Below are 25000 nucleotides of genomic sequence, written 5' to 3'. Positions count from 1 at the left end.
TTTTCGGCGTAGGCTACACAGCTTCACCATAAACTACCTATAGTGCGAACTGGTGCGGCATGATTGAATATATATGTTAATAGGGGTTCAAGTTGCTTCCCATTATCGCATATTTTGTTTTGTAGGTTTTCATTCTCAAGGCCGCGATCAAACAGCCCAAAGGTGTGATACGAGCCTACACTTATTATTACAATTTAGATGTTTCTAGTTTCCTATTTTTAAGAAATTTTCCTAATAGGAACGTACAAAAGAACAAATTTTCAAAAAAAAATGTTATCTCGCTTGATTGAATCATATGTAGAGGTTGTAACTTTCATCTACATCATGTTTATAATTTGTTTGACTTATTATCTTTTGAATGAGATCTAGGGATTTGAAATCGGACGCAAATTGGCGGAGATATGGACCTAATGGCTCGCGTGGGGATTATGTGCGGGGTGCCCGGTCGTTTGGCCGAATGCAGTTTGGCCGATTTACGATTTAAGTAATTTAGAGGCGTGGTCAAACACTGAATATAGTATTAGTTGGAAATATATTTAATTACTTGCAAATACTGTCGGTATGTATAGATAACCTTGAGTAATGTTGTTGAACCACCTTAACAAATTTCAAAACTCGAATCATATTACAAGCCAATATCAACAATTTTAAATATTTGTACACCTTGAAACATCGCCCGTCAAACTTCCATACGATGTTTGCCCGGTCGGTGACAGCGGCTCGCCTTGCCATCGTAGTGACTCATTTGCGTTACATTACATATCGTAAAAAGGGGAAAGTTATGCTTTGCTTTAGGCAACTATAAAGAGTTGTTGAGGACAACCTGAGGTGGTGGTGATGGTGGTAGTTTCTTGTACCTCTCACGTACGTAGGTAAACCATTGACGGCAAAAGAACTGCCCATTGGAGACCGTTTGTCTATGGCGGGCCGCGGCCGGCGCGGCGCCAACAATGAACGGTACAGACAAGTGGAGCAATTGAATTCATGAATAAATTACCCAATAATTAACGTCATCGTTGCACGTCACGAAGAACAGTGTAAAAGTGTAAGAAGTTTAAGTGGATAGCTAGTATAGAAAGAAAATGAACTTCGTGGTTGAACAAGACAGATTCCAGGTTTTAAGTTTTGGTGCATATATCACGGAGCATGAGTACGAGCATGAGAATTGGTGACCGTACACTTCGTAGTTGTTACTGCGTGATTGACCTGAGCTAGCGAAATTGCAATGAAAACCAATAGGCTTGGGGCTTGGAACTTGCCACCATCCTCAATGTGCACGTTTCGAGAGCTCAAACTTTATTGGGTCAATTACGGTGCTGGCCACGGCTTTACGGTCAACCGGGAAAGGGAAGGAATGTTAGTTCGACAACTATTGCTACTAGAGGTTGTATGTACTACTGGACCTTCCACAGTTGACACGGGAAGGAGTTTTGTTAGTAGAATTCGAATGAACCCCAATTGTAGAGGCACTAGGTGAGATAAGGAGAAAATCGTTTGTTTACATCAAAAATTCAATTTTTCATCTTCAAAATTAACTAATATTTTGCCTTGGTAGTTGCTATTTTCCATTTGAAATGGCTTCCATTATCATCGTTCTTGATGCCCACGCCGACAGACACCGGATTGGCCAGCTATCAAAAAAAAAAAAATCCGGAAGATCGCCCGCCGGAGGCATAGCATGTGTTTCTCAAATTTATCACGTAAATTGTTCGTAAGTACCTACCGGATGTAAGCGCATCTGAAAGAGAATTAAATTTTATCTCTTTAAAGTGCTCGTTGCTCTGCGATGCGGAATTCGGTATGAAAAAGTGAAAAAAGTGCACTTTGCCTATGCTTCGCCATGGCAAATTTTGGCGGAGTCACTCTTTTCATAGGGTTCTCATTCCTGCCACCAGAGAAAAGAGTGATCGTTAGCTTTCGTCAAATTCGCCTAATGGGAGGACTGGTGAACCAATATGCTACTTTCCATGAAATCGATATATTGGAACAAAACTTTGTGCCGACACTAACAGTGACGAACCGTAAAAACTCAGGCAAAACACTCACGTATGGCCAGCACCGTAAGGTGACGGACTGTATAAAAATACAGAAAAAAATTAAAATAAAACGAAAAAAAAATGGCCGACACTTGAAGTGACGAACTTTGCAGTTCTTGTTGAGTAAATATATGAAGGAGATACATTTACTGCGTTAAAAAAAAAACAAGGAACAAGCTCACCGATCATCAATCATTCGCTCGAGCCCCCGTCGACCTATCGCTAAAAACGATAAGATCGTGCGACACTATTTTTCGACGCTCGCAGACACAGCAAGGAACAATACAATACTAAAAAATAAACATCCATATGCGTTGGTTTCGTTTTCGCACGAGACAATAGCGAACGCGACCGCTGCGATCACCCCATACAGGAGTGATGTATGCATAGCAAAGAACAAGACAATACTTAAGTTTTGGTGCATATTTCACGGAGCTCATAAACTCATGTTGACTAAAGCGTTGACTCTGATAAAACCAAGAACGTTTGATGTCCTACAAAAGTTCTTAGGAGTTGAAGCCTTCAGACCTAGCTTCAGACTTTCCTTCGAATATTCATAAGTAAAAATCGCATAACCAATTAAGCTTAAGCCGTTACTTTGTCGGACATTCTACGTATACCAAAATTCCTCAAGAATCTACAGACGCCGAAATACCGAAGTATCGAAATTTATTCAAATTGGTTCATACACCAACATTGAATGTACTTTCCAGGGCCCCTATATTATGTATATTTTCAGCAGCATTTCACGCAGTTTTTAAGTAAATTGGTCAAAAGAGAAATCTATGGTTTAGGTAGCAGAAAATCTTTCATGGAATATTTTTTCAGAACTCTCTTCTCCGCTTCTGGAAATGGTTTATTTAAGAATGATCTTATAACAGGCTGTCAATGAGTTTTGGAAAAGGTTTCACGTGTACTTTTATTTTAATTTTGCTACAAACATCAACCAAGTAATTCCGAGAGCATTACTTCTTTATTTTGGATACTTTCTATGTTTTACAATCTGTGGTTCTTAGCTATTTTAGTGATTTATTGATCAAATATTTTTACTAATGCTAATTATTTACATGTTGATTTAAAGTTTGTGAACCAACAGTAATTTTGATAAAAGGTGGATCTTCCTAAGCCATCGTTTCCCAAACTTGGGTCTCACGATCCCCTAGTCTCTCGTCACCTCGATTTTCGCAGAACAATCAAACCGTGTCGCAAGCGAGTGGGGGTCGTTTTACGAAGTTTGGGAAGCTATGGCCTAAGCATATTGTATTGGAATCAATACAGGCATTGCTTGTTTATTTTAAAGAAATTCTTCAGAGCAATATCTGATGTAGCTTCGGAGAAGTTTTTACGCTTACTGATAAATCTTGGGATCATAAAAACAGTAATTTCTGAACGATTTTGAGACAGAATTTCTAGAATAATGGAAGAATCATCGACATCATGGAGGAACTTATTCGAAAATCCATGAGGGAATTTCTGAATGTCTTTCTAACGTCATTTCTGGAGAATTTTACAAATAAAGACATTCTCTTGAATAAATAAGAAATTTCCTATAAACCTGTAACCATTTTTCCTGCAGTTTGTTTTTTTGCCTTGATTCAGTTAGTTTTGGACCAATTCATTTGAATATTTGTACACAGATAGGCACGGTCAGTAATATACGTAGTATGGAAAATCAAGTAAAAAATGACAAAAAAAAAACTAAGTAATTGTACACAACGACCCGTTTTTTTAAATTACTTAGAAAAGAAAAAAAACGTTTCAAAAGCTATTGTAGAGAAAATCTTTAAAAAAAATCAGTCTGACGAAATTCCGCTCGAAATTTCTGATCCTCTGTGAAATTGTACAGTTCCAAAGTAAAGTAACATCCGTGAAGTTTATCATGAAGATTTCCTCAAAAAATGTTTGTTGCGCTTTCTGTAAGAAATTATGGAATCCAAAGGTAACTTTTGCCAGATATTTATTTATGTAAAAGAAAAAATGGACTAAAACTTTTGGGACAAAGATCATAAGAAGATCTCGATTGAAAAAAAAATAAACCAATACAGTGGCGTTTCGGTTTTATCACTAGTCGTTTTAATCACTACTCGATCAAATTCACGGTTTTCTATTCGATTTTATCACGATTTTCATTTCGTTTTTATCACACTTGTTTGAAAACATTCCGAAATCAATATTAAATCAATCCAGCATTGCCCAGTCCACTAAAACTGGTAAAAAATGTGAACTACGACTCATATATTTTGTAACTGAACGATTTAGAATAAAAAAAATTACATTTATTTCTCGTTTCGTCAAATTCACGGTTTCGTTTGTTTCACGGTAAAATTTTTTTTGACCGTGATAAAACCGAAAAACCACTGTAATTCAAATTTTCAGACGTATCTTTTTCAAAAAATATGCTGGTATGATTGATATTTGATGTTCATTTTTGCAAGCACGAGGTTCTAAGACGAGTTGCATTTCTACTATTTTCCAAGGAGAATCTAAAAATAAAAAAAAAATGTCTCCATGTTGTAATTAAAGTATTTTAAGTTTCATTTATTATTGTAGCTTAACCAAAATAAGTTCCACAATAATGGCTTGTCACGGTAACCTTATTCGGTCCATAAATCATTCTTGAAATTCTCTTTGAATTTTGAAAAGAAGAAAACCATGTGCGATAGTGGAATCGAGTTCAGTTCTACGCCTTCAAGGGATGAAAACGAACAGCGTAGTTCCGTAGCTTGGGTGTCTACTGAAATTGGAGTCGTGGGTTCGATTTCCACCGGAGCCCGTGCGCATTTCAAATTTCAATTTATTCGTAGGACACCGAAAAACCATTATACAATAGAAAACATTACATTTTTGTTCGAGAATTATCGAATCATACGAGGTAAAACCCCATGCAAACTTCAAACGCGATGCGCAAAACGTAGACATAACCGATCCTGCCCAAATTTGGCACACTTATTTGGGTCCTGAAATGGGATCAAAAAAGCTTTGATCTGATGGGATACCATTGAATTTTTCATTTTTCCTTATAAACGATGACCCACTCTAATGTATAGCCATAACTGGTACATTGAGCCTATCTGAAAACATCGATTTGCAAGGCATTTTTTTCCTGTCACAAATTTTCTCGCGATTTTTTTTTTCTCATTCTGATTTCTGAATTCTGTAGTGTTAGGCTGTGATAAGGTTATCGGTGTTAAACAATAATTCAATAAGTGCGAAGTTTGGAATAAAACCACTGTTTGGGGTTTTTTCGGTAAAAGTGCCTACGAACTTGCTACGAACTCTGATGTGATTCGGGTGAACAATTTCCGTATCCTTCAGTAATTGTCGACGATAAAAAAGAAGGAGGAAAAGGAAGATCCAAGTGCCGTCCAGAAGATGATGCGCTTCATGCAAGAAAAGTGGAAAAAGTTTATAAGGAAAAGCTCAAGGTGATCTTGCTGGAATGGCGCAAGCGAGTGAACATCCTACGATCATTGTGACGCAAAGCGTTGTTTTGATTTCTACGCACTTCTTCCCGGCGACCGGAAAGGGCAAGCGGTGTTTCTTCGATGAAATTGGTGAGAATGTTCCTTTTGAATTTACTTCTTTTCAATCAATTCACGGGAAGAGTGCTTCTTCAAATGCATTTGTATTTTCTGAACATTTTATTGACTTCTAGCATTACTAATTAATGCATTGATAAGTAGAGGACAAATATTTACTATGCCGATTTGCATTAAATTAAGATGGGCTATTATTGCGGGGCCATGGGACCATAACATTTTAGTTTATTTTCAGAGAGCGAGTAAAGGCGCTTAAGCCTAGGCACTAGGGCCAGGACACGAACCAAATACCCGTGTCCCATCCCAGGAAGGACCAAGGACCAAGGGGTGACATTAACCTTCTTAACATCGTCACCCTCACCGATTTTCACTGTATTTTACTATTTCATAAACTGAGCGGTTACAGGGCCCATATAGCCGAGGCGGTAAACGCACGGATATTCAGCATGACCATGCTGAGGGTGACGGGTTCGATTCCCGGTCGGTCCAGGATCTTTTCGTAAAGGAAATTTCCTTGACTTCCTTGGGCATAGAGTATCTTCGTGCCTGCCACACGATATACACATGCAAAATGGTCATTGGCAGAGGAAGCTCTCAGTTAATAACTGTGGAAGTGCTCATAGAACACTAAGCTGAGAAGCAGGCTTTGTCCCGGTGAGGACGTTACGCCAGGAAGAAGAAGAAGAAGAAGAAACTGAGCGGTTGGTACGAGATATCCCCACTCATTATTTTTATCGTTGAATTAAAAACTGATTGTGGAAACGACCGACGGATTGGCAGAGTTATCCCTCTATGGTTGGCTTTTCGGTCCGGATAAATTATAAGCGGGGTGATACTATTTCATCCGACGTTTCGACCCTTGGTTTGGGCCTTCTTCAGGGAGTGGTATCCCTATAACCTCCCTGAAGAAGGCCCAAACCAAGGGTCGAAACGTCGGATGAAATAGTATCACCCCGCTTATAATTTATCCGGACCGAAAAGCCAACCATAGAGGGATAACTCTGAATTAAAAATGCTGCAGGCCTGGCCGCTTTAATGCTTGCAATGCATCTCCGATGTACTGCAATCATTAATAATGACAAGAAAAATGATGGAAGTAGTCGTTTCTATCATTTTCCAGGATTCTCTCAATGATTGGCTGTGTATGTGTAGACTAGACTAGACTAGAGAGAATTATCGAATCATACGACCTAACATAAAATTACATGTGGGGTGGCCCAGAAAAAGAAGAATATCTTCCTGGTAGCCTAATGTGTTAACTTCAATTACTAATTCATGAGTTGTGCTCAAATTCTGCTTTAAATTTACCTAGCTTTACCAGCATCTGAGAATACTAACCACTCCCAGTCTGATTCATCATGCATACTAATATGGGAATTCACCATCAAATCGACACCTAAAGCACTGGCCGTTTGGGCGCCGGCTCTGCCGCTAACTCGTGTAGTGAATGGAAAACAAAAGCCAAGTGTTTACGCGAAGTTCGATGCTAATTAATGGATTACTACACACGTAAACGCACGAGCACATATGTTAACTGCAGCATTTTAGCCGCAAAACGATGAGCTTCTTCTGCATAGTCCAGACGGTGGCTGCTTACTTACATATGAAAGAGTTGCCGCGTGCAGTTCTCATTCATTAGACATGCAAAACACGCGATCCGTTGATTATCACCTGTGGCTTGTATCGGCCAAGACATGCCTAAAATCAAGATTTGGAACCCCAGCCGCGAGCGCATACCTTTATGTCGTGCAGCTTTTTATACACTTCAACAACGACGCACCATCGTATCAATGAGATCAACATGGGTGGTTTGGTTCGTTGAGAATAGTGTAAACAGGTATAATATGCCCCCCTTAAGCAGAAATGGCAATATATCTAAAACTGGCGTCTTATTCCATCTTTTATTCACTGCAAATCATTGTTTCTAAAGTCAGTGAAGTGTTGCATGCGAACTTTGCCTTTGGAGAGGTGGCTATGGATGCTTTGAAACGTTTTTCGAAAACGTTCCAAAATTTGCCTTATCAAAACAAACGGGGCAATACGCCCCATCCATAGAAAAACGTCCAGCCCCGTGATAAAACTGTCCCAGGGGATAATTCCACCACATGCTTATCCAAGGAGGGTCTTTTAACAAGTGTTGACCTGCATAAAAGTTGCAAAATAACACAAGCGAACAGAAGTAGCTTCGTTTGCAATAAAGTCAGCTTACAAGTGGTAAAATATTACGCAAAAAGTCTCGATTTCAGACTGTTTTGATGTTTTTATTGCTTTTCTGTACCAATCAACTAACGGACCAGCTTGATGGCAATTATTCTTCAATATTTGAGATTTTTAATCGATCACGCATGCGAAAAGCGCTTGAATTGCTAGAAAATGAAAGGGGGCGTTTTGCTCCGGTGGGGCGCATTATACCCTTTTACCCTACATATTTCGGTTCTTTACCCACTAGACAAATTGATTGCCAATTTGAATGGTTCAGCACCAGACGTGACAATATCAGCACAAACGGAGACATGTAATAGTCAACCCATAAATTATAAGTATGTATATGATAATGCGATGTAAACATCGCTAGGGGACAGGAATCCACTCCTATAACGCTTACGACACTATTTGTGTGTTTTGCTTTTCTTATCGAGCTCGAGCGTTAGGCGGGCATATATCTGAGGTAGACTGTCTGTTATTGGTTTCAGTAATCTTTAATGTATGTGCAATACACGAGCACACTGTATCTGTTTATTCTGGTATCTTCAATTGTAATGGCTCGGCAGTAAAAAAAAAATAAGCGAACTACAATGTTCTCGCTCCGACGTTTCGGTCCTGGTTCTCGTAGGAGCGAGAACATTGTAGTTCGCTTAATTTTTTTAATAAGACTGCCGAGCCATTACAATTGAAGATACCAGGTGACATCCAGTCGAAAATACCGCCCAAATATCTGTTTTTTCTTCAGCTTCACGCTATCTATTGACCACGTGAAGCTAAAGTGAATACAGTCATTGCACAATTATGGGTCACACACAATTATTAGTCACTTTTCACTTTAATAGATAAATACTTATTAATTGCAAGTTTTTGTTAGCTATTATTATTTTTCGTACATAAGTCGATTTGTTTTGTGTCACTATACGTATCGCACACGGGCTAATACATAAAAAATACATATTTTCAATATTTTTTTGTTCGGCGCAAAACTAGCTGTCAAAGTAACGCTTCGATTGTGAATAACGGACAGTGCGTGCGCTGCATTCGTAAGCTCTGTAAAAGCGAGATTTAGTGATTTTCATGTGCGAAATGGTATCGTCACCAGAACAAAGGTATAATTTACGTTCTTAGTGTAGAAATTCATGTGACTGCAGCTAATTAAAGCTTATTTCAGGCAAAATTGAAGTGACTCATTATTGTGCCAAGGAACACCGAAAATCACACAATTATGGGTCACTTTTTGTGCAGCATAATATTGACAGTTTTGCGTACATGGGCATTGCATACTTTTAGGCGTTTATCGGTGGTTGTGTTGGAGAATTTGTCCCAATTTTGAAAAATTGATTTGAAATCGTGAAAACACGCTTCGTTAAGAGGTTTGAGACCAGTTTTGGATTCCACTATAGTTGATCTATCGAGAATAAGTGATCATTCATTGAAAAAATAGACAAAACATTATTGTTGAGCCGATTTCTCTTGAGTGACCCATAATAGGCAGCAAATTGACCCATAATTGTTACACAGCCAATTTTGACCCATTATTGTGGTTTTCATTATTCACCAACATTTTAGTAATTTTCACAGCCTAAAGTGAATTTTACAAGCATATTTTTATTTAAAACAATAAAAAGGGGTTTCAAAGAAGAGAATATAAAATAAAAATAATGAAAGTGTTATTTTTGTATGAAAAACGATTCATATTATGAAATGGTTGTTCCTTGAGTGACCCATAATTGTGCAATGAGTGTATGTGCCGGTAAAACTAATACTCCTTCGACCAACATCCGACGCGACGCCGTGCTAAAGCCGTGGTTTACAAACAGTCTGCAGTGGGCGAGTGAATGCATCATCAATACTTCCCACTTCAAAATTGATCCACATTTTCATGTAGTTAAAACTATTGCTATCTGAACATACACTTACACACTTAAATCGCTTCTTAGGGGTAGAGGAGAAACAATGTCTTCTTACTTCATTCTGGTGTTACATCTCAACTGAAACGAATCCTGTTTTCTTGGCTTAGTGTTCCATTAGCTCTCTTTAGTTTTTAACTTTCCAGCTTTCCAGCTACGTTCGAATGTCGTGGGGGAGGTACGACGTTACTCTATGTCCAAGGAAGTCAAGAATATCCCATTACGAAAAGATTGTGGATTATGGAATCGAACCCTTCACCCTAAGCATGATCTTATAATGAATACTCGCGCTTTTATCCCCTCATGGGACTGTTGTCACAGTCCATCATCAGGATGCTAAAGTAATAAATGCTTATTTATAATTGTATTGCCCCTCAACGACCATCAAGATTTCTTAATTCATTGAAAAAAAAAGTTGTATTCGTGTTTCATATCGCTTGAATATGAAACTACATTCCACACCAAGAGTCTACCACTCTGCATTTTATTGCAAATCCCCTCAACAGCTCCAAAGCCATTCTGCTCACCAATACTATTACTTCTCCTACCATTCTAGGCCAGTACCGGATCGAGGACCTGGACAAAGTGATGTGTGATCTGCACCGACACTTTGGCAAAATCGCCAAGGTCGGCGGCCTAATCGGACACCCAGACTTGCTGTTCGTATTCGATGCCGACTTGATTCGAGACACATTCAAAAAGGAGGAAGTCCAACCGCACCGTCCGGCTATGCCGTCGCTGCGAAACTACAAGTCCAAGCTGCGGAAAGACTTTTTCGGCGACAACATGGGACTGATCGGAGTGTAAGTGAATGGGATGGGGGCAAGCCAGCGCCAGCCAGCCAGCTAACCAGCCGCGAGCGTAACGGCTTCTCGTAGCGTGCGAAAGAACGCCAGACGAAGAAACTGGTTTCGCTCCAAAGTGCATTTTTTTACTGTTGACCGAAGCGAAAGCGAAACTCGGAATGGCAACTAGTTATGTAAAGCATTTCGGTTCGGCAGCGACCTTCAACTTGATTTTTGTTTATTGTCGTCTGCGCACTGACCTATTATGAGGCGGCTGGCTGATTAAGAAATAACTATCTAATTTTGTTTTCGCCAACAGGCACGGTGAAAAGTGGGACGCCTTCCGCGCTCAGGTCCAGCAAGTGATGCTGCAACCGACGACGGCCAAAAAGTACATTGCTCCGCTGGACGAAATATCCACCGACTTCATGGCAAGGTACGGGGACCAGTTTGTTACCAATTAGCATAGCACATACCTACACCCATTCTACTACCCATATGCATGCGCACCCATTTTGTTCTTCACCACCACCTTCTCCTCGGTAGCTGGGAGTACCACAAAAAAAGCGTCAGCTTGGAAAAACAGGTGTCCACTTCATGTCCTTGTCAAAGTAAAATCTGAACGGGACATGATTGACGTTGGATGGCGCTGCTACCGGAGAAAAAGTTCTCCATTGTTGCTTTATCTCCGGCTTACCAGACGTTCTCAAGCAACCCGGACAACCCAAAAATTGTTTGTGATAGAAAAAGCGGGAAAATTCAAATTTATCACAAACGTATCCATATTTGTATCAAAATACTTTCAAATGTCATATACATTTCGTGAATCTTTTGGCTATCTTGTAACAGATTCTGAGTGCATTAGAGAAATCGAGAATAGAAAGATAGTCAGATTTTCAACTGCCCACAATTCTAACTGATGTGAGTTATTTAAGGACAAACGTCTTGAAATCCCGCTTCAACATTGCATCGAAACTTCAGACGCACAAATATCAAGAGCAAGCAAGCTTCAAACAACAATGTATTTCATTATTCTGTTCTTGCTCACTTATAATTAGCTTAAAATAAAAAGCTCTGGTGCACTGGTTTTATTTACGAAGAGATTTGTGCCCTCAAAATCGTGAGTAGGTGCCAAAGTCGGCCATTGTGGCAGCCATTTTGGGACTCTAACAAGTCTGTCCTTAAAACTGCTACCTCTTTGTTAAGTAATGCTTCTCCAGTCAAAATATTGAAAAACTTTTTATATCAATCAGTTCATATAGCCGAGGCGGTAAACGCACGGGTATTCAGCATGACCATGCTGAGGGTGACGGGTTCGATTCCCGGTCGGTCCAGGATCTTTTCGTAAAGGAAATTTCCTTGACTTCCTTGGGCATAGAGTATCTTCGTGCCTGCCACACGGTATACACATGCAAAATGGTCATTGGCAGAGGAAGCTCTCAGTTAATAACTGTGGAAGTGCTCATAGAACACTAAGCTGAGAAGCAGGCTTTGTCCCAGTGAGGACGTTACGCCAAGAAGAGGAGAGGAGGATCAATCAGTTCATCAGTTAGAATTGTGGGTAGTTGAAAAGATGATCATTTTCAGTGTACAGTATGGCCCATAAAAAAATGCGAAAGTTATCGAAGACATTGCTCACGTGCTTCCAATCGATTAACTTTGCATTTTTCTATTGGATAATATAGTCAAGACACTAATTTATCAACGGCATAGGAACATTTACTGATTTGAATCATAAACCTTTGAAAAAAGTAATATTGAAGATAATGATCTCAAAAGCGTCCTCGCGCCAGAGGTGTTTTTTTAAGGTTGTAATTTTCGTCAAATTGCTCTCAATCATATTCAATTAAATTTTATTTCAAGAACAGCACTTTCATAGCTAGACAAGGTCTTCAGGCGATCGTTGGTGATTTAGACAGGTGAAAAAAATTATTATCTTAAAAGTTATGTGACATTTACTAAAAACTAGAGTGTGCGACAAATGGACATTTTCAGAAAAACAAATGTATGAAGTATCAAACTCTTTTTAAGTACTACGTATTTGTGTCTATTATAAACGTAGGTTTATGAGCCTTCATTAGCAAGAAATTATTTTGAATTTTTTGTAAACAGGGTGAAGTTTTTTATGGATCTATCTTATCTAAGGGTTTTAAAATATGCCACATTTTTTAGTTTTTGGTTCCTAAGCATCTGATATTGTTTTCAAAAAGCTTTTCAAAGGGCCGCGTTTTTAAGAGTACATATTTCTGCATAATTTACATGTATTTAAAAGTTTTCATTTTAATTCTTAAAGCTCCAAAAATACGAGGAAACATTTATTTTTTTCAGAAATTGATGGCAACTATTAGGTGTCCCATATGCGTAACCAATGAATATTTTGACACTTATTTGAGATATCCTGTATGACAATTACCTCCTTATTGTAGCCCTATCTAAAAAAACTGAATTCATAAGAAATATTGCAACAAAAATTACCAAAGAAAGAAAATAATGGATTTTCGCATTTTTTTATGGGTCATACTGTAGAATCATACCACGAGCTAGAAAATGTGCACATAGAAAGAATTTCAAATTACCAAAACATATTATTCAGCTTTTTATTCATGCCAAAAGATTTAAAATTGATTCACTACGATGCAAATCATTTTGATTTTTAATCAATTTCATGTTGGGTGACGATGGGTATTATCGGCAGGTTTGTTCTCTTCGTTCAGGGGGGTTTTTGTGGGCCGAGTTGCCCGAATTTTTGGCATACAACTCACCTTGGTAGGGAAGGATTTGAGGCCAACTTTGGAACCTACAGGTTAAAAAAAAACCATGACGAAGAGAACAAAACTGCCGAGAATACGTAAGTTCCCCTATATAAACTGTGTCAAAACATTGGAGAACGATTTCGAAATCTGCAACTGTGACTACATATGTATGAAAATATTCGGTCATTTATAGAAGTTATAACTTTCGTTTCGTTCCGTTAACCCTCAAAGCTCAGGACAAACTTTTTATTTTTAATCGGCTGATACTCAGTAACTATAAAATATAAAAATAAGCGGTTTTCACTATAATCGATGGAAAGAGTTGTACTTCATGCAAGGGTAGTTGTCAAACCGGAAGTCAATGTTTGAACCTGATTTGGCACCGGGAATAAGTGTTCCATGGTACAATGTTTTGGCTATATGTAGTACGGCTGTCTTTTGGCTTTTTTTTCAATAAATAGCTGTGTATTCAAGGTAGATCAATTCAAGTAGAATCTAAATCTGGTCTTTATCAAATTCGATGAATCGAATCGTGTTTTTACAAATTGGAACCAATTTTGTAAATTGGGGCAGAAACCGTTAAACGCCTAAAAGTATGCAATGGTCTTGTAAGAGTTCGTTGACTAAAAGTCAGGCCAAACATTTCAATAGGTCCTATCTGCATTTGAGAGGCTCTCTTTGTTCACTTTCTCTTTCAATTATTGCAATGTAATTATACAACTTTCAACTACTTTTGCAGTACAAATCAAAAGACGATTGTTTTGACCATCGTTCAATGCAAGCAGACAATCATAATACAAATAAACAGCTGAGATATTAACGAAAGTGAGGGAAACCAAAGAGAGCCTCTCTTCTGCAGATAGGACCTTCAGACATGTTTGGCCGGAAGTATGAACCGTGTATGAACTCTAGGTGGATTAATCACATTAGTAGTACTTTTAAAAGAAGGACTCTGGTATACCTAACAAATTGCTCATAGACACTTAACTTCTAACATAATCTGTTGAGGTCCAAAATGATTATGATCACGAAAAATAGTGTGCCCCGAGTCCTACCGGAAGTACACATCTGGGATCAAGTTTCAGATGCAACTCATGCTTGAAAACAACCTCAGCATTGTGTCCTTGGGCTGGGCTACCATTTCAAGTTATTAAAGAGTTCATAATTATTATAAAATGCCAGATTCTCTAGCAGAAGCACCACAAAAAAAACACACACACACACAAGAACCTTTGAAGGAATCACTGAAAAAAAAACTGTTCCTTGACCCTCGAGCGATCGCTCTGTTATATTTTGCACCTACAACACGTTGAAGAAATTCTCGCTTTTTGGTGTTGACGGTGGTGGCTAACTGCGCGAGCTAAAGGAATACTTCTACGAACTCCTAAACGAATCCCTCTTCCGGGATGAACCTGCCTACGGCAGAAAATCCCGTAATAAAAAAAGAAATTAAAAAAAACGAATCCCTCGAACAATGTCGTAAGAAATGGCTGGAGGAATTTGCGGAAGAATGCTTGAAAGAATATCCGATAATTTCAAAAGGAATTTGTGGAAGATTTATAGAATCCAAAAAAAATATCTAAAGTACAGGGGATAGACAAAATGATCGGGACAGGCAAAATTTTCACTTTCCAAAAAATGTTCAACTAGCTGTAACTTTTCGAAAAGTGCATCAAATATTCTCAAATTTTTACTGTAAGTTCTTCAACTAGTTGTGTATCAGTGGACAAAATTTGGAAAAGATCGGGCAATTCTTCACAAAGTTATAAAGATTTTTGGAAAAGATAAAATTTATTCGATAGCCAACTTTGAGCTGTTATATCTACGGATTCAACGAACCGATTGCAATGAAATTTTGAACATTCATGACTTATATAACGAACTCTAGGAAACATTTGACTTAACTTGAAAATTTCAACAAGCGAAAAAGTTATAGCGATTTTATTTTTTCACGATTTTTTAGTAAATTGGTCTATTTTTAATATGCATCCCATTACTTTTTCAATTTATTGGCGGCTATGTTGTTACTTTCCTTCAAAACGCATTTATATATAAGTCATTTAGAGGGAAACTAAATGAACTATAATTTGCATCTTGAATTTTGTAACGATGTTGATGTTTTGTATAATTTGGTGTTTTATTAGAAAAATAATCTAATCGTTATAATTTTCTTCCGTGTTGAGAATATTAAGTTCAGTCAATGGTTTTTCATAGCGCATTATATAAGTCTTAAATCGTCAAAATTTCATTGCATTCGGTTCATTGAATCTGGAGATATAACAGCTCAATGTTGGCTATCGGATAATTTTACCTTTTTCAAAAATCTTTATTACTTCGTGAAGAATTGTCTGATCTTTTCCAAATTTTGTCCACTGATACACAACTAGTTGAAGAACTTACAGTAAAAATTTGAGAATATTTGATACACTTTTCAAAAAGTTACAGCTAATTGAACATTTTTTGAAAAGTGAAAATTTTGCCTGTCCCGATCATTTTGTCTATCCCCGTAGCTTTTGGAGGAATCCAAGGATCCTTGAAGAAATTTCTGAGGGAGTATTTTCTTTATTGAGGTTTCCTCTGAAAAAAACCACTGAAATAATTTCTGAAATAAAAATCTTTGAGGGGTTTCATAAAGAACTATCATTAGTAATTTCTGAAGGAGTCCATGCAAGATTTTCTAAACTATCCACTGGAGGAATTTATAGAAGTATCAATGAAACAATTTTGGAAGGAATTTATAGAAGGTTTTATAAAAGCAGGCTAGTAGGCATTTCTGGTGGAATCTCTGGATGAATTGTTGTAGCAATCGATGTGAAATTTCTGAAGGAATTCCTGGAAAAATGTGAAGGATGCTTAATTGGTGCCTGGAGGAATTTCTTAAAGAAATCGAAAAGAATTTTTGAAGGAAACTTAGTTTCTGAACCAATCTACAATGTAAATTCTGATGGAACCTCTGGAGAAATTTGTGGAGGATTTTCTAAGGCAATCCATGCCAGATTAATTTAAAGAACATGGAGAAAGTTGAAAGTAACGCTTGGAAGACTTTCTGTTTCTTTCAGGGAGAATTATCTAAAGTCCCTGTAACAATCTCAAAGACAAACAATTGAAGATTTTCATAAGGAGTTCTTGGAGAAATTTCTGTAGGAAACTCACGATAATTTTTAGATTGCATATCAGGCGTAATCTAAATGATTTTGTAACATAATCTTCAGAATAATTTCACAAGGATTCCATGGGCATTTTTTAAGGAATCTGTGGAAGGTTTCCTAGAATATATTTTACAGGAATTTCTAAGGAAATCTATGGAAAATTGTGTTCAGAAATTCTTGGACGAATTTCTTAAAGAGTTGCTGGAGGAATTTTTAATGAATTTCTGGAAGAATTTTTGCAGTAATTCATTGATTATTTTCCAAATAAATTCTTGGAGGATTTTCTGAAGGAATCCTTTGGAATCATTCTTTGAAAAATATCTGGATTAATCACAGTTGTAGTTTTTGAAGGAGGAATTTCTAAAGCAATCTCTGACCAAAAATTCTAAATAAATACTTCATGAATTTTTAAAAGAATCTGTAAAGGAATTTAATTTGGAATTCATGGAGGAATCATCGGAGGGGTTTCTGAAGATTTTTTTTGGAGATTTCCTGTTGAAAAAACGAAAGAACTTCTGAATGTTTAAAGGATTTTCTAAAGATATCTTTGGAAAAATTTCTACTGGAGGAATCTAAAGAATACCTCAAACAATTTCTGCAGAGATTCATGGAGAAATTTCTGAATACAATATTTCCTAATATAATTCTCAGTGGAACTTTTAGATGAGTCCCTAGTATAATTTAGGAAGGAATCTCTGGAGCAATTTCTAAAGCAACTCGTCAAAAAAATCTGAATCAGTCCTTGAAAGATTTTAATAAGAATCCTCAAAGGAATATCTGGGTGAATTTCTTGTGGAATATTTTTAAAGGAATCCATGGAACAATTAAAGATGGATTTTTTTCAATTGAATAAGAGACTTTCAGCCCTTGGCTGATTCCTCTCTTTTTCAATTGAAGAATTCTTCTAGTGTCTCTGAAGGATTTTCTAAAGTTATCCCTAGTAAAATTTCTGGAAAAAATGTCTAGATAAATCTATGGAGAAATTGTCCATGGAATCCATGGAATTTATTTTCTTTGGAAGAATGTATGATCCACTCAAAATGATTTTTTTTGCACGTATGGGAGCGCAAAACAATAGAAAACTCACAAAGGTAAAAAGACACAAAGATTCTTAGACCCACATAGGCGATTTTCCTCTATGTCAAAGTGTAAGAAAGAAAATACAATATCCAACCCAGATTTTTCTTACACGTGTAGGAGAGCCAAAATAATTGGAAAGGATTTTTTTTATATAATAATGAGGGCACAAAATATCGAAAAAAAAAAAGAAAATACATAGGCGATTTTTTTACATCCAGGAAAACGGAAAACCCCAATTTTACAAAAAAAAAAAGCTTTTTTTTTGTGAGTGATATCGATTTCAACTAGATAGGCGATGAAACATCGAGATTTTTTCACTATCCAACTGGTTTTATCTGAAACAAAAAACACATTCAGACAAACTGAACTATTAACCGTTTTCTAATGTTTTTGATCAGCCAGAGTGAACTGAGTGCAAAGTACCAAGAAATAAAATGTAATTATATCAATGATTCCAAATAATTTACATGTATTCTTCATTTCTGATGGTTAATGAAGGCTGGTAAGTTACATGTGTGCAAAAAAGCTTCTAATAATCTCCGCTGTTGTTTATTTGTGAGTGGTTGACCTTTAAGCTTAATTATCTCGGAATTATCTTTTTGGCGCTTAGTTCGGTTTAGCAGAACCCCGGCCAAATATGGAAGGGCGAGATTTGAAAAAAAAAATGACATTGGTAATTTTTCTTATGTTTGCGAGGTCATAAAAATTCAAAATATTTTACGGGCGATTTTCTTTGATACAGAAAGGTTTTGTGATATCTTAGTAGAAAGAATAATTCCTAACATTGGATCTTACATGTAAGGAAGCTCACAAAAACGAAGAAAACTTTCAAAGATTATAAAATTATACAATATATTTGTGAGATCGCAACGAATTCGCAGAGCTTGAGTGAAATTTTGCTTTTTCAAAGAACCGTAGTATGAAAATACGAAATTAGCATTTTTTTTTAATTTGAAGTGCTGGTTACTCAATGAGTTACTTAAAGTAACCTTAATGGCACAACTGGAAACTTGGAAACGAAAAACAAGGAAAAAACAAGGCAAAGTGAAAACCCATAAACGTCATCCATCATGTCAGGTTGAGAACGTCTGGTGAGTACCGTTGTTCAGAACGGAGAACTAGTTTTCAAGTTGTACAAAAACTACCACTCCAAATGGGTAGAAAAAAACTGCACATATCCAGAAGAGAACGTCCTTCAGGATCCGGTCCTCCTGCCATCACCATCATAGCACATTCACTTTGAATTTTGAACATGACCCAAACTCGGGTTTAATTAATCGATTTGCTGTTCTTCTTTCTTCCCTTTCCCGTTCGTATCCTTTTCCTCAAAATGCACACTGCAGAATTCACGAAATGCGAGACGAGAACAATGAACTGCCGGGCGATTTCCTCCATGAACTCTACAAGTGGGCGCTCGAGTGTAAATAGCCAAAAAAAAGCAAACCACTTTAATTCAATAAAATCCCAGCTTTGATCAAACGACTTTCTTCCCATTCCATGTAACATGCCCGCGCTCCAGCCATTGGACGTGTTGCGCTGGACACCAGACTTGGCTGTGTTTCGAAAACGGGCAACGAGGAATCGAAACGAATCATCGACTCAATCAACACCTTTTTCTGGACCGTTGCCGAGGTTGAGCTGCGGATGCCCATCTGGCGGATATACCAGACCAATGCCTACAAAAAGTACATCGGAGCGCTGGACACCTTCCGGGAGTATGTGATTGAACACCTACAGATATATGAAGTCTATCTCTGCAGAGATGCAGATTCAATTATCTTTCTATTCTCTAACCATGTTCTATTGTAGCCTATGCATGCGACACATCAATATCGCTATGGAGAGGATGAACAATAGCTCCGAAGTCAAAAGTGAAGAGCACATTTCCATAGTCGAACGAATCCTGCAAAAGACCAACAACCCTAAAATTGCCGCCGTGCTAGCGTTGGATTTGATAATGGTTGGCGTTGACACGGTATGTATTGTCTCTCGGCTGCAACGTTGATGATCAATCGGCTCCGACATGTCGCGCGACAGCGGGAATACCGCGATGTTGCGATGTGGGGTTGGTGGCTTAGCTCAATTAACTTTGCATCATCGATCGCTCGCTCGCGTGTGTAGCGTGACGTTAAAATAGGATGGTTCAAAATTTTCACCGGCCCATTTTGAATGTATTGTACACTGAATTTCACACGCGTCCACGCACAAAGCACAACAATGCCGGTCGTTAACAGCTCCCAATAAATGCATTTTTACGGCCTATCAACCGCACACTGTGCTGCAACGGTGTGCAAACCTAACCCACCTACTATCTCATCCTCCACAAACTGATACGACCGGACCGTGTAAACTTTGTGATGCTTGTTTTACCTCCTGTATCGTTCGCAGACATCCGTTGCGGCTACCTCGACCATTTATCAGCTGAGTCAGAACCCGGACAAGCAGGAAATTTTGTTCAACGAAATCAAACGCAGTCTGCCGACGCCGGACACCAAATTCACCATTTCGATGCTGGAAACGATGCCATATCTGCGAGCGTGCATCAAAGAAACGCTGAGGTGAGTGCGTGGTTACATTACTAGCTAGAGTGGGATCGTCGAACGGCTGTTTAGATTGTGGAAACAAGCATTAAGGGAATAGAGAGTTGTAAATTATGTACAGTGATCGAGCCATATTCATTCTTTTAGAATGAAACAATAAAAAAAAACTATTTTTATAGAAGGAAAATAGTTGAATTAGCAATGGCATTAGGTTTTGCAAAGCAAGTCGCACAAATTCGTAGATGGTACAGTTCTAGATCGTTCTGAGGGTTGCGTCCTTCCTGTCCGTTACCAAAGCATTGATGTTTGGGATTATTTACTGACTTTAGGACAAGATTGACGCAATCCTCCAACGGCCGACAGCTGCCCTGACCACGTCCTTGCGACAGGTAGGGAAGGGAAAGGATAATGTTGAATGCCTTCTAAAGAGATTTCATACAGGGACTGACTGGGTTTTACGGAAACTTGGTGATTTTTCGGCTTTCAGTCACAGAAAAAGCTTTGATTATTTGAAATCATTGCCTACGTTTCGATCCTGTGGTTGGGATCTTCATCAGGGCTCGATATGAATCAACACGATCTTCACAAGTTGATTCATATCGAGCCCTGATGAAGATCCCAACCACAGGATTGAAACGTAGGCAATGATTTGAAATAATCAACGCTTTTTCTGTGACTGAAAGCCGAAAAACACCAAGTTTCTTCTAAAGAGAGTAACTTATGAGTAAAGTCCAGGTTCAGAGCAAAACTGGCCGCTTCCTCGGGGGAACCAGGTTACCGGAGAACTTCCAAATAGTCTCTAAATGTGTCTTGTTTTGCGAAATCACGAAGGAGATTATATCCGGAACAATAGCCGCTTCCAGTTCCCAATTCTAACAAGAATGGGTGACTGATTTCAACAAAAAAAAAAATAAAAATAAAAATCCGAATGACTGAGAATCGTTTGGCCGTAAGATAACGAGAGCAAAAGTTTTGTCACAAAATAGGGCTGACAAAATCAAGTTCATACTGTAGTGCGAAACGGTGTAGGGTCTGGGACCATGTGGGCAGCGGACCTATTTTGGGCACTTGCTGCTCTAACACAGTCAAATTTCAACCGATTGACTTGATTTTTGAGACACGATCGATACGTACAGTGTCTAACCATGTTCAAAAATTCAAGTCATAGCAGCAAGTGCCCAAAATAGGTCCACCTGCCCAAATGGTCTTAGACCCTTTTATATCCCTCATTCCCCTACGTTCTTGATGAGATACATACTCTCTTCTGGAACATTATATTCAACAATCACACAAACCTAAACATTCGATCAAATGTTGACTACCCGTATCTCATTACTGATTCATAAATTTTCCACCTTCTCTCTCCTACACAGAATGTATCCGGTTGTAATCGGAAACGGAAGAAGCCTCCAGTCGGATGCCGTTATCGGAGGATATCACATTCCCAAGGGGGTAATATACTTCTGCTACTACATACACAAACGGTAGACGGTGTCGGCATATTGAGCCCGTCACCGACCAAATCGTATTCTCTCGGCATACGCGCCGTTTCTCACCGTGTGACACATTTTCAGACCCACGTCATCTTTCCCCATCTGGTGGTATCCAATTTGGAAGAATACTTCCCCGAACCGGATCGATTCCTGCCCGAACGGTGGCTGAAGCGGGGCGAGCTCAAAGAACACTCCGGATGTCCGCACGCAGGTCAAAAAATCCACCCTTACGTTAGTTTACCGTTCGGTTACGGTCGGCGCACCTGCATTGGACGACGATTCGCCGAATGTGAGCTACAGATCCTGTTGTCCAAGGTAATTATCAACACCACCGTGCAGGAAATGGGAAAATCTTCCTCAGAAAGTGAGCTGACCTTTCCGACCTTTCTCATCACATTTGTTCGTTCACTTGTAGCTGTTCCGACGGTACCACGTGGAATACAACTACGAGAAGCTAACCTACAAGGTAAACCCCACCTACATACCCGATAAGCCCCTGAAGTTTAAACTGACCGAACGCGACCACTGACTGTACGCTGGCGGCGCCGCCGTGGGTGGAAGGACGGCTCGCGACGGAAGCTGAAGGGTTGGAATAGCTATGATAGCATGTAAGGGTTCGTACCGGCACGTCCGTGAACGAATATGCACACGACACGGGTACGGAGAATGTAATAAAATATTTATGTACATAAATGTATGGAATAAATTGCGATAAGACTAACATGTAGATAACGAATGCTGTTTGTGAGCAGTGCCACTTTCTATCCACCCACGCATAGAACAGCCGAAATCCCTCCACTTATGACACCACCACCGGGCAATTGTATGCCAGCCAATGCAATGGTCTGCGGATGGTCTGGAGCAAAGTTTGCGCAAATATTTAAATGTAGTACTCACTATTTAGCAGAATCGTTAAGCTGGTACTCGTTGCTTCGGCAAAAACATTCCTGCACACCGGAGTCCGACCACAGTCTTTTCATCGCTAATAGGAGATCTTCCGAGAAAGGTTCCGTATCGTGCATCCGTTGCACCACGTCGAACACCATTTTCGCATCACACTGAAATAGAAAGAACGTTTTGGTTTGAATATGAAAATAAATTTGCAATTTATAATGATCAAAGTAATGAATACTGTGTAAAATTTAGTATGTTTAAACAGCTTAGATAACTCTAACTTTAGTACCGTAAACTGGGGTGTAGTTGATCGGTGGGGTGAACCTGATCACTCAATTACCCGCGGATGTCGACTTCTGAGGAAGCAACAATTCTATTTTAACCTTTCGCAATCCAATGACGTAACATCAAAATGGAATGGTAACTTTCTTGAAAGTCGATATCCGTGGGTAATTGAGTGATCAGGTTTCCCCCACTGATCAACTACACCCCAGTTTACGGTACATCATACTTTATTTTATTTCGTTAAAAAAGACAAACATTGTCATTTACATTTATTTTCTTATAAATTTGAGAATTCTTAAAATTCTATAGTGATCCCCCGGAATATTGCAGAAAGAATTTTTAGAGGAAAGAAATCAACACCTAGACGGGGTATTTTTCCGTTATCCATATCGACGCCAATTTGGACCCATACCAGCAAAGCTGTATCACAGTGATTCAGGTGTAGTTACGTTGCCTGCACTGCGACTTGTCAGCTGTGGGCCTCCCGTCGAATGGTTCCTGTTCGTGGATTTCCCGGAACAAATCAAGCACTTGGGGAGTTTGTGTAGCCTTGTACCTCCACATCGTCTACAGAGCTTGCTCCAAAGTCTTTTTCAAATTGTGGAACATATTTTTGTTCTGGCTCAAGGCACAAGAAGCAAACCTCTGGTGTATACCCAGCGGGCATATTGATCAGCCCTCCTTGAGCTTACCTACTTCAACGGACTTGTTAGCGTCTGCCACAAGTAGTTGAACCAAAGTCACCTGTGTCCTTGCCGCCAGGTGTTTCGGTAGCCGAACGGCTGCGGTGGTGGTCACTTACACTGTTGCCGCAGTGCCGTGACAAGCTCTTCCGTGTTCCGTGTTCTCGTACAGGTTTTGAACCTTTACAGTCGTTTCAACGGTAAGAGCCCTCACCAAGGACCTCTTCCGCCAGACAATTGTAGGCGGCACCCTTGCAGGCTATGTCGGGCTTGAGCCCGAGGATCATTTCAACGGTACAAGTACGTCGAATACTGCGTACGTCTGCTCCCAGATCCGTGAGCTTGGCATAGCTCCTCAACGCCTTTAAAACTTCCCTCTTGACCAGCACTTACCAGTCTTTGATGAATTAGTACATACATTGATCCCAAACCCGATTTGATCTGCCTTGCTCTATAGCCCTACAGCCTCGGATGGCGAGGTTTTAAGCTATTTGCAAAGTAAAGTTGGTTAACTTAGTTTTATTCAGAGGCTGTAGTCACCGAAATACCAGTAGCAAGGACTTAATAGTAAGATTCCTTGAATTACCAAATGCATATTCCAAAATTAAAAACATAGGGCGACACTAGGTTTCGTTGGTGTGCTCGACTGTAGTTGAAAACTTAGTGTCTGATGTTCTTTGGCTTCTCAGTCTTGACAAAATCAAAACGCTGTAGTTTTAGTTTTTCGACGTTTCCGTCCGTTTGGGACCTTCTTCAAGGATTCTGGAAATATTAATTTGTTGGTTTCAATTTATCATAGTTTCCTTTAAAGCTTTTAACCTTCCGTAACTCGCGCGGTTGACCACCTCCGTCAGCACCCCGCTAATGCTGAGTGCAAAAAGCGAGATTTTTCCAACGTGTTGTACAAAATACAACACTAACAGCGCGATTGCTCGAGGGTTAAAAACGATTTTAACTGCTAAGTTTTACACTTAAACATATCACGTAGAAGGATATTAACATTTCAAACACAGATATTGACATTTAACAGGAACTCGATCCATGCGTCAGTTACAGGTTCTGCCGAACCACACTGGACGAGAACACTGTAACTAATGGTAAAAATCATGTTTAAAAGCCTTAAACAAACTAATAAATATCTCCAGAGTCCATGAAGAAGGCTCCAAAATGGTCGGACAAAATAAAATAACAGCGTTTTGATTTTGTAACGACTGAAAATCCACAAAACATCAGACACTGAGTTCGGTAGATCTTCACCCTCAGTTTAGCTCGGCTAATTTCCATTCCTTTGCCGAGATTCGCACAGCCGAGCGCTCGGTAATCACAATTTAACTGAGATATCAGCAGAATGTCAAGTTTATTAATAGCAGCACCCAAGGGTACCGCTAGCATCAAACATTAAACGCCAGGCGTTTAGCCGAGATTTCAGCAAATAAACTTCAACCGACATTCGCACAGCCGTTCTCGGCATTCTGTTTTAAGTGTGTTACTCCGTAACGCATCACAAAAAGCCTTGTCTCGCTTTACATATTCTATCCTGCCTATCCTTAGCTTAAGTTTTTCCTACTTCTTCCTCTTGTTTTTCTTCCTATCCACAAGGGTTCAAGGGGCGTCCTCCGCCTACCTGCTCTAACCTGCGGTAGCTGAG

General features: G+C 39.0%; 2 protein-coding genes across 10 annotated transcripts in view; one reads left to right on the top strand and one right to left on the bottom strand.

Annotated features, from left to right (window-relative positions):
* The window catches only part of LOC109408244 (probable cytochrome P450 49a1), a 76834-nt gene extending 54608 nt beyond the window's left edge, over positions 1-22226 (top strand). Inside the window, exons 3-11 of the mRNA XM_029872865.2 lie at positions 10247-10493; positions 10795-10911; positions 18801-18877; positions 18977-19172; positions 19267-19432; positions 19846-20015; positions 21371-21449; positions 21572-21805; positions 21906-22226. Of these exons, the coding sequence (XP_029728725.1) occupies positions 10247-10493; positions 10795-10911; positions 18801-18877; positions 18977-19172; positions 19267-19432; positions 19846-20015; positions 21371-21449; positions 21572-21805; positions 21906-22019 (1400 nt within the window). The 3' untranslated portion in view covers positions 22020-22226. The remainder of the gene's footprint in view (positions 1-10246; positions 10494-10794; positions 10912-18800; positions 18878-18976; positions 19173-19266; positions 19433-19845; positions 20016-21370; positions 21450-21571; positions 21806-21905) is intronic.
* LOC109411098 (G protein alpha o subunit) overlaps positions 1-25000 on the bottom strand; it is a 289726-nt gene that overhangs the window by 137910 nt on the left and 126816 nt on the right. For all 9 annotated transcript variants that reach the window (XM_062852047.1, XM_062852050.1, XM_062852049.1 and 6 more), the window contains exon 5: positions 22388-22548. In XM_062852047.1, coding sequence (XP_062708031.1) covers positions 22388-22548 — 161 coding nt within the window. The remainder of the gene's footprint in view (positions 1-22387; positions 22549-25000) is intronic.

The sequence above is a fragment of the Aedes albopictus genome, chromosome 2 (genome assembly GCF_035046485.1).
Source record: "Aedes albopictus strain Foshan chromosome 2, AalbF5, whole genome shotgun sequence".
In the NCBI taxonomy this organism is placed as follows: domain Eukaryota; kingdom Metazoa; phylum Arthropoda; class Insecta; order Diptera; family Culicidae; genus Aedes; species Aedes albopictus.
Note: the sequence above shows the minus strand (reverse complement) of the source record. Positions and strands in the feature narration are given on the sequence as shown.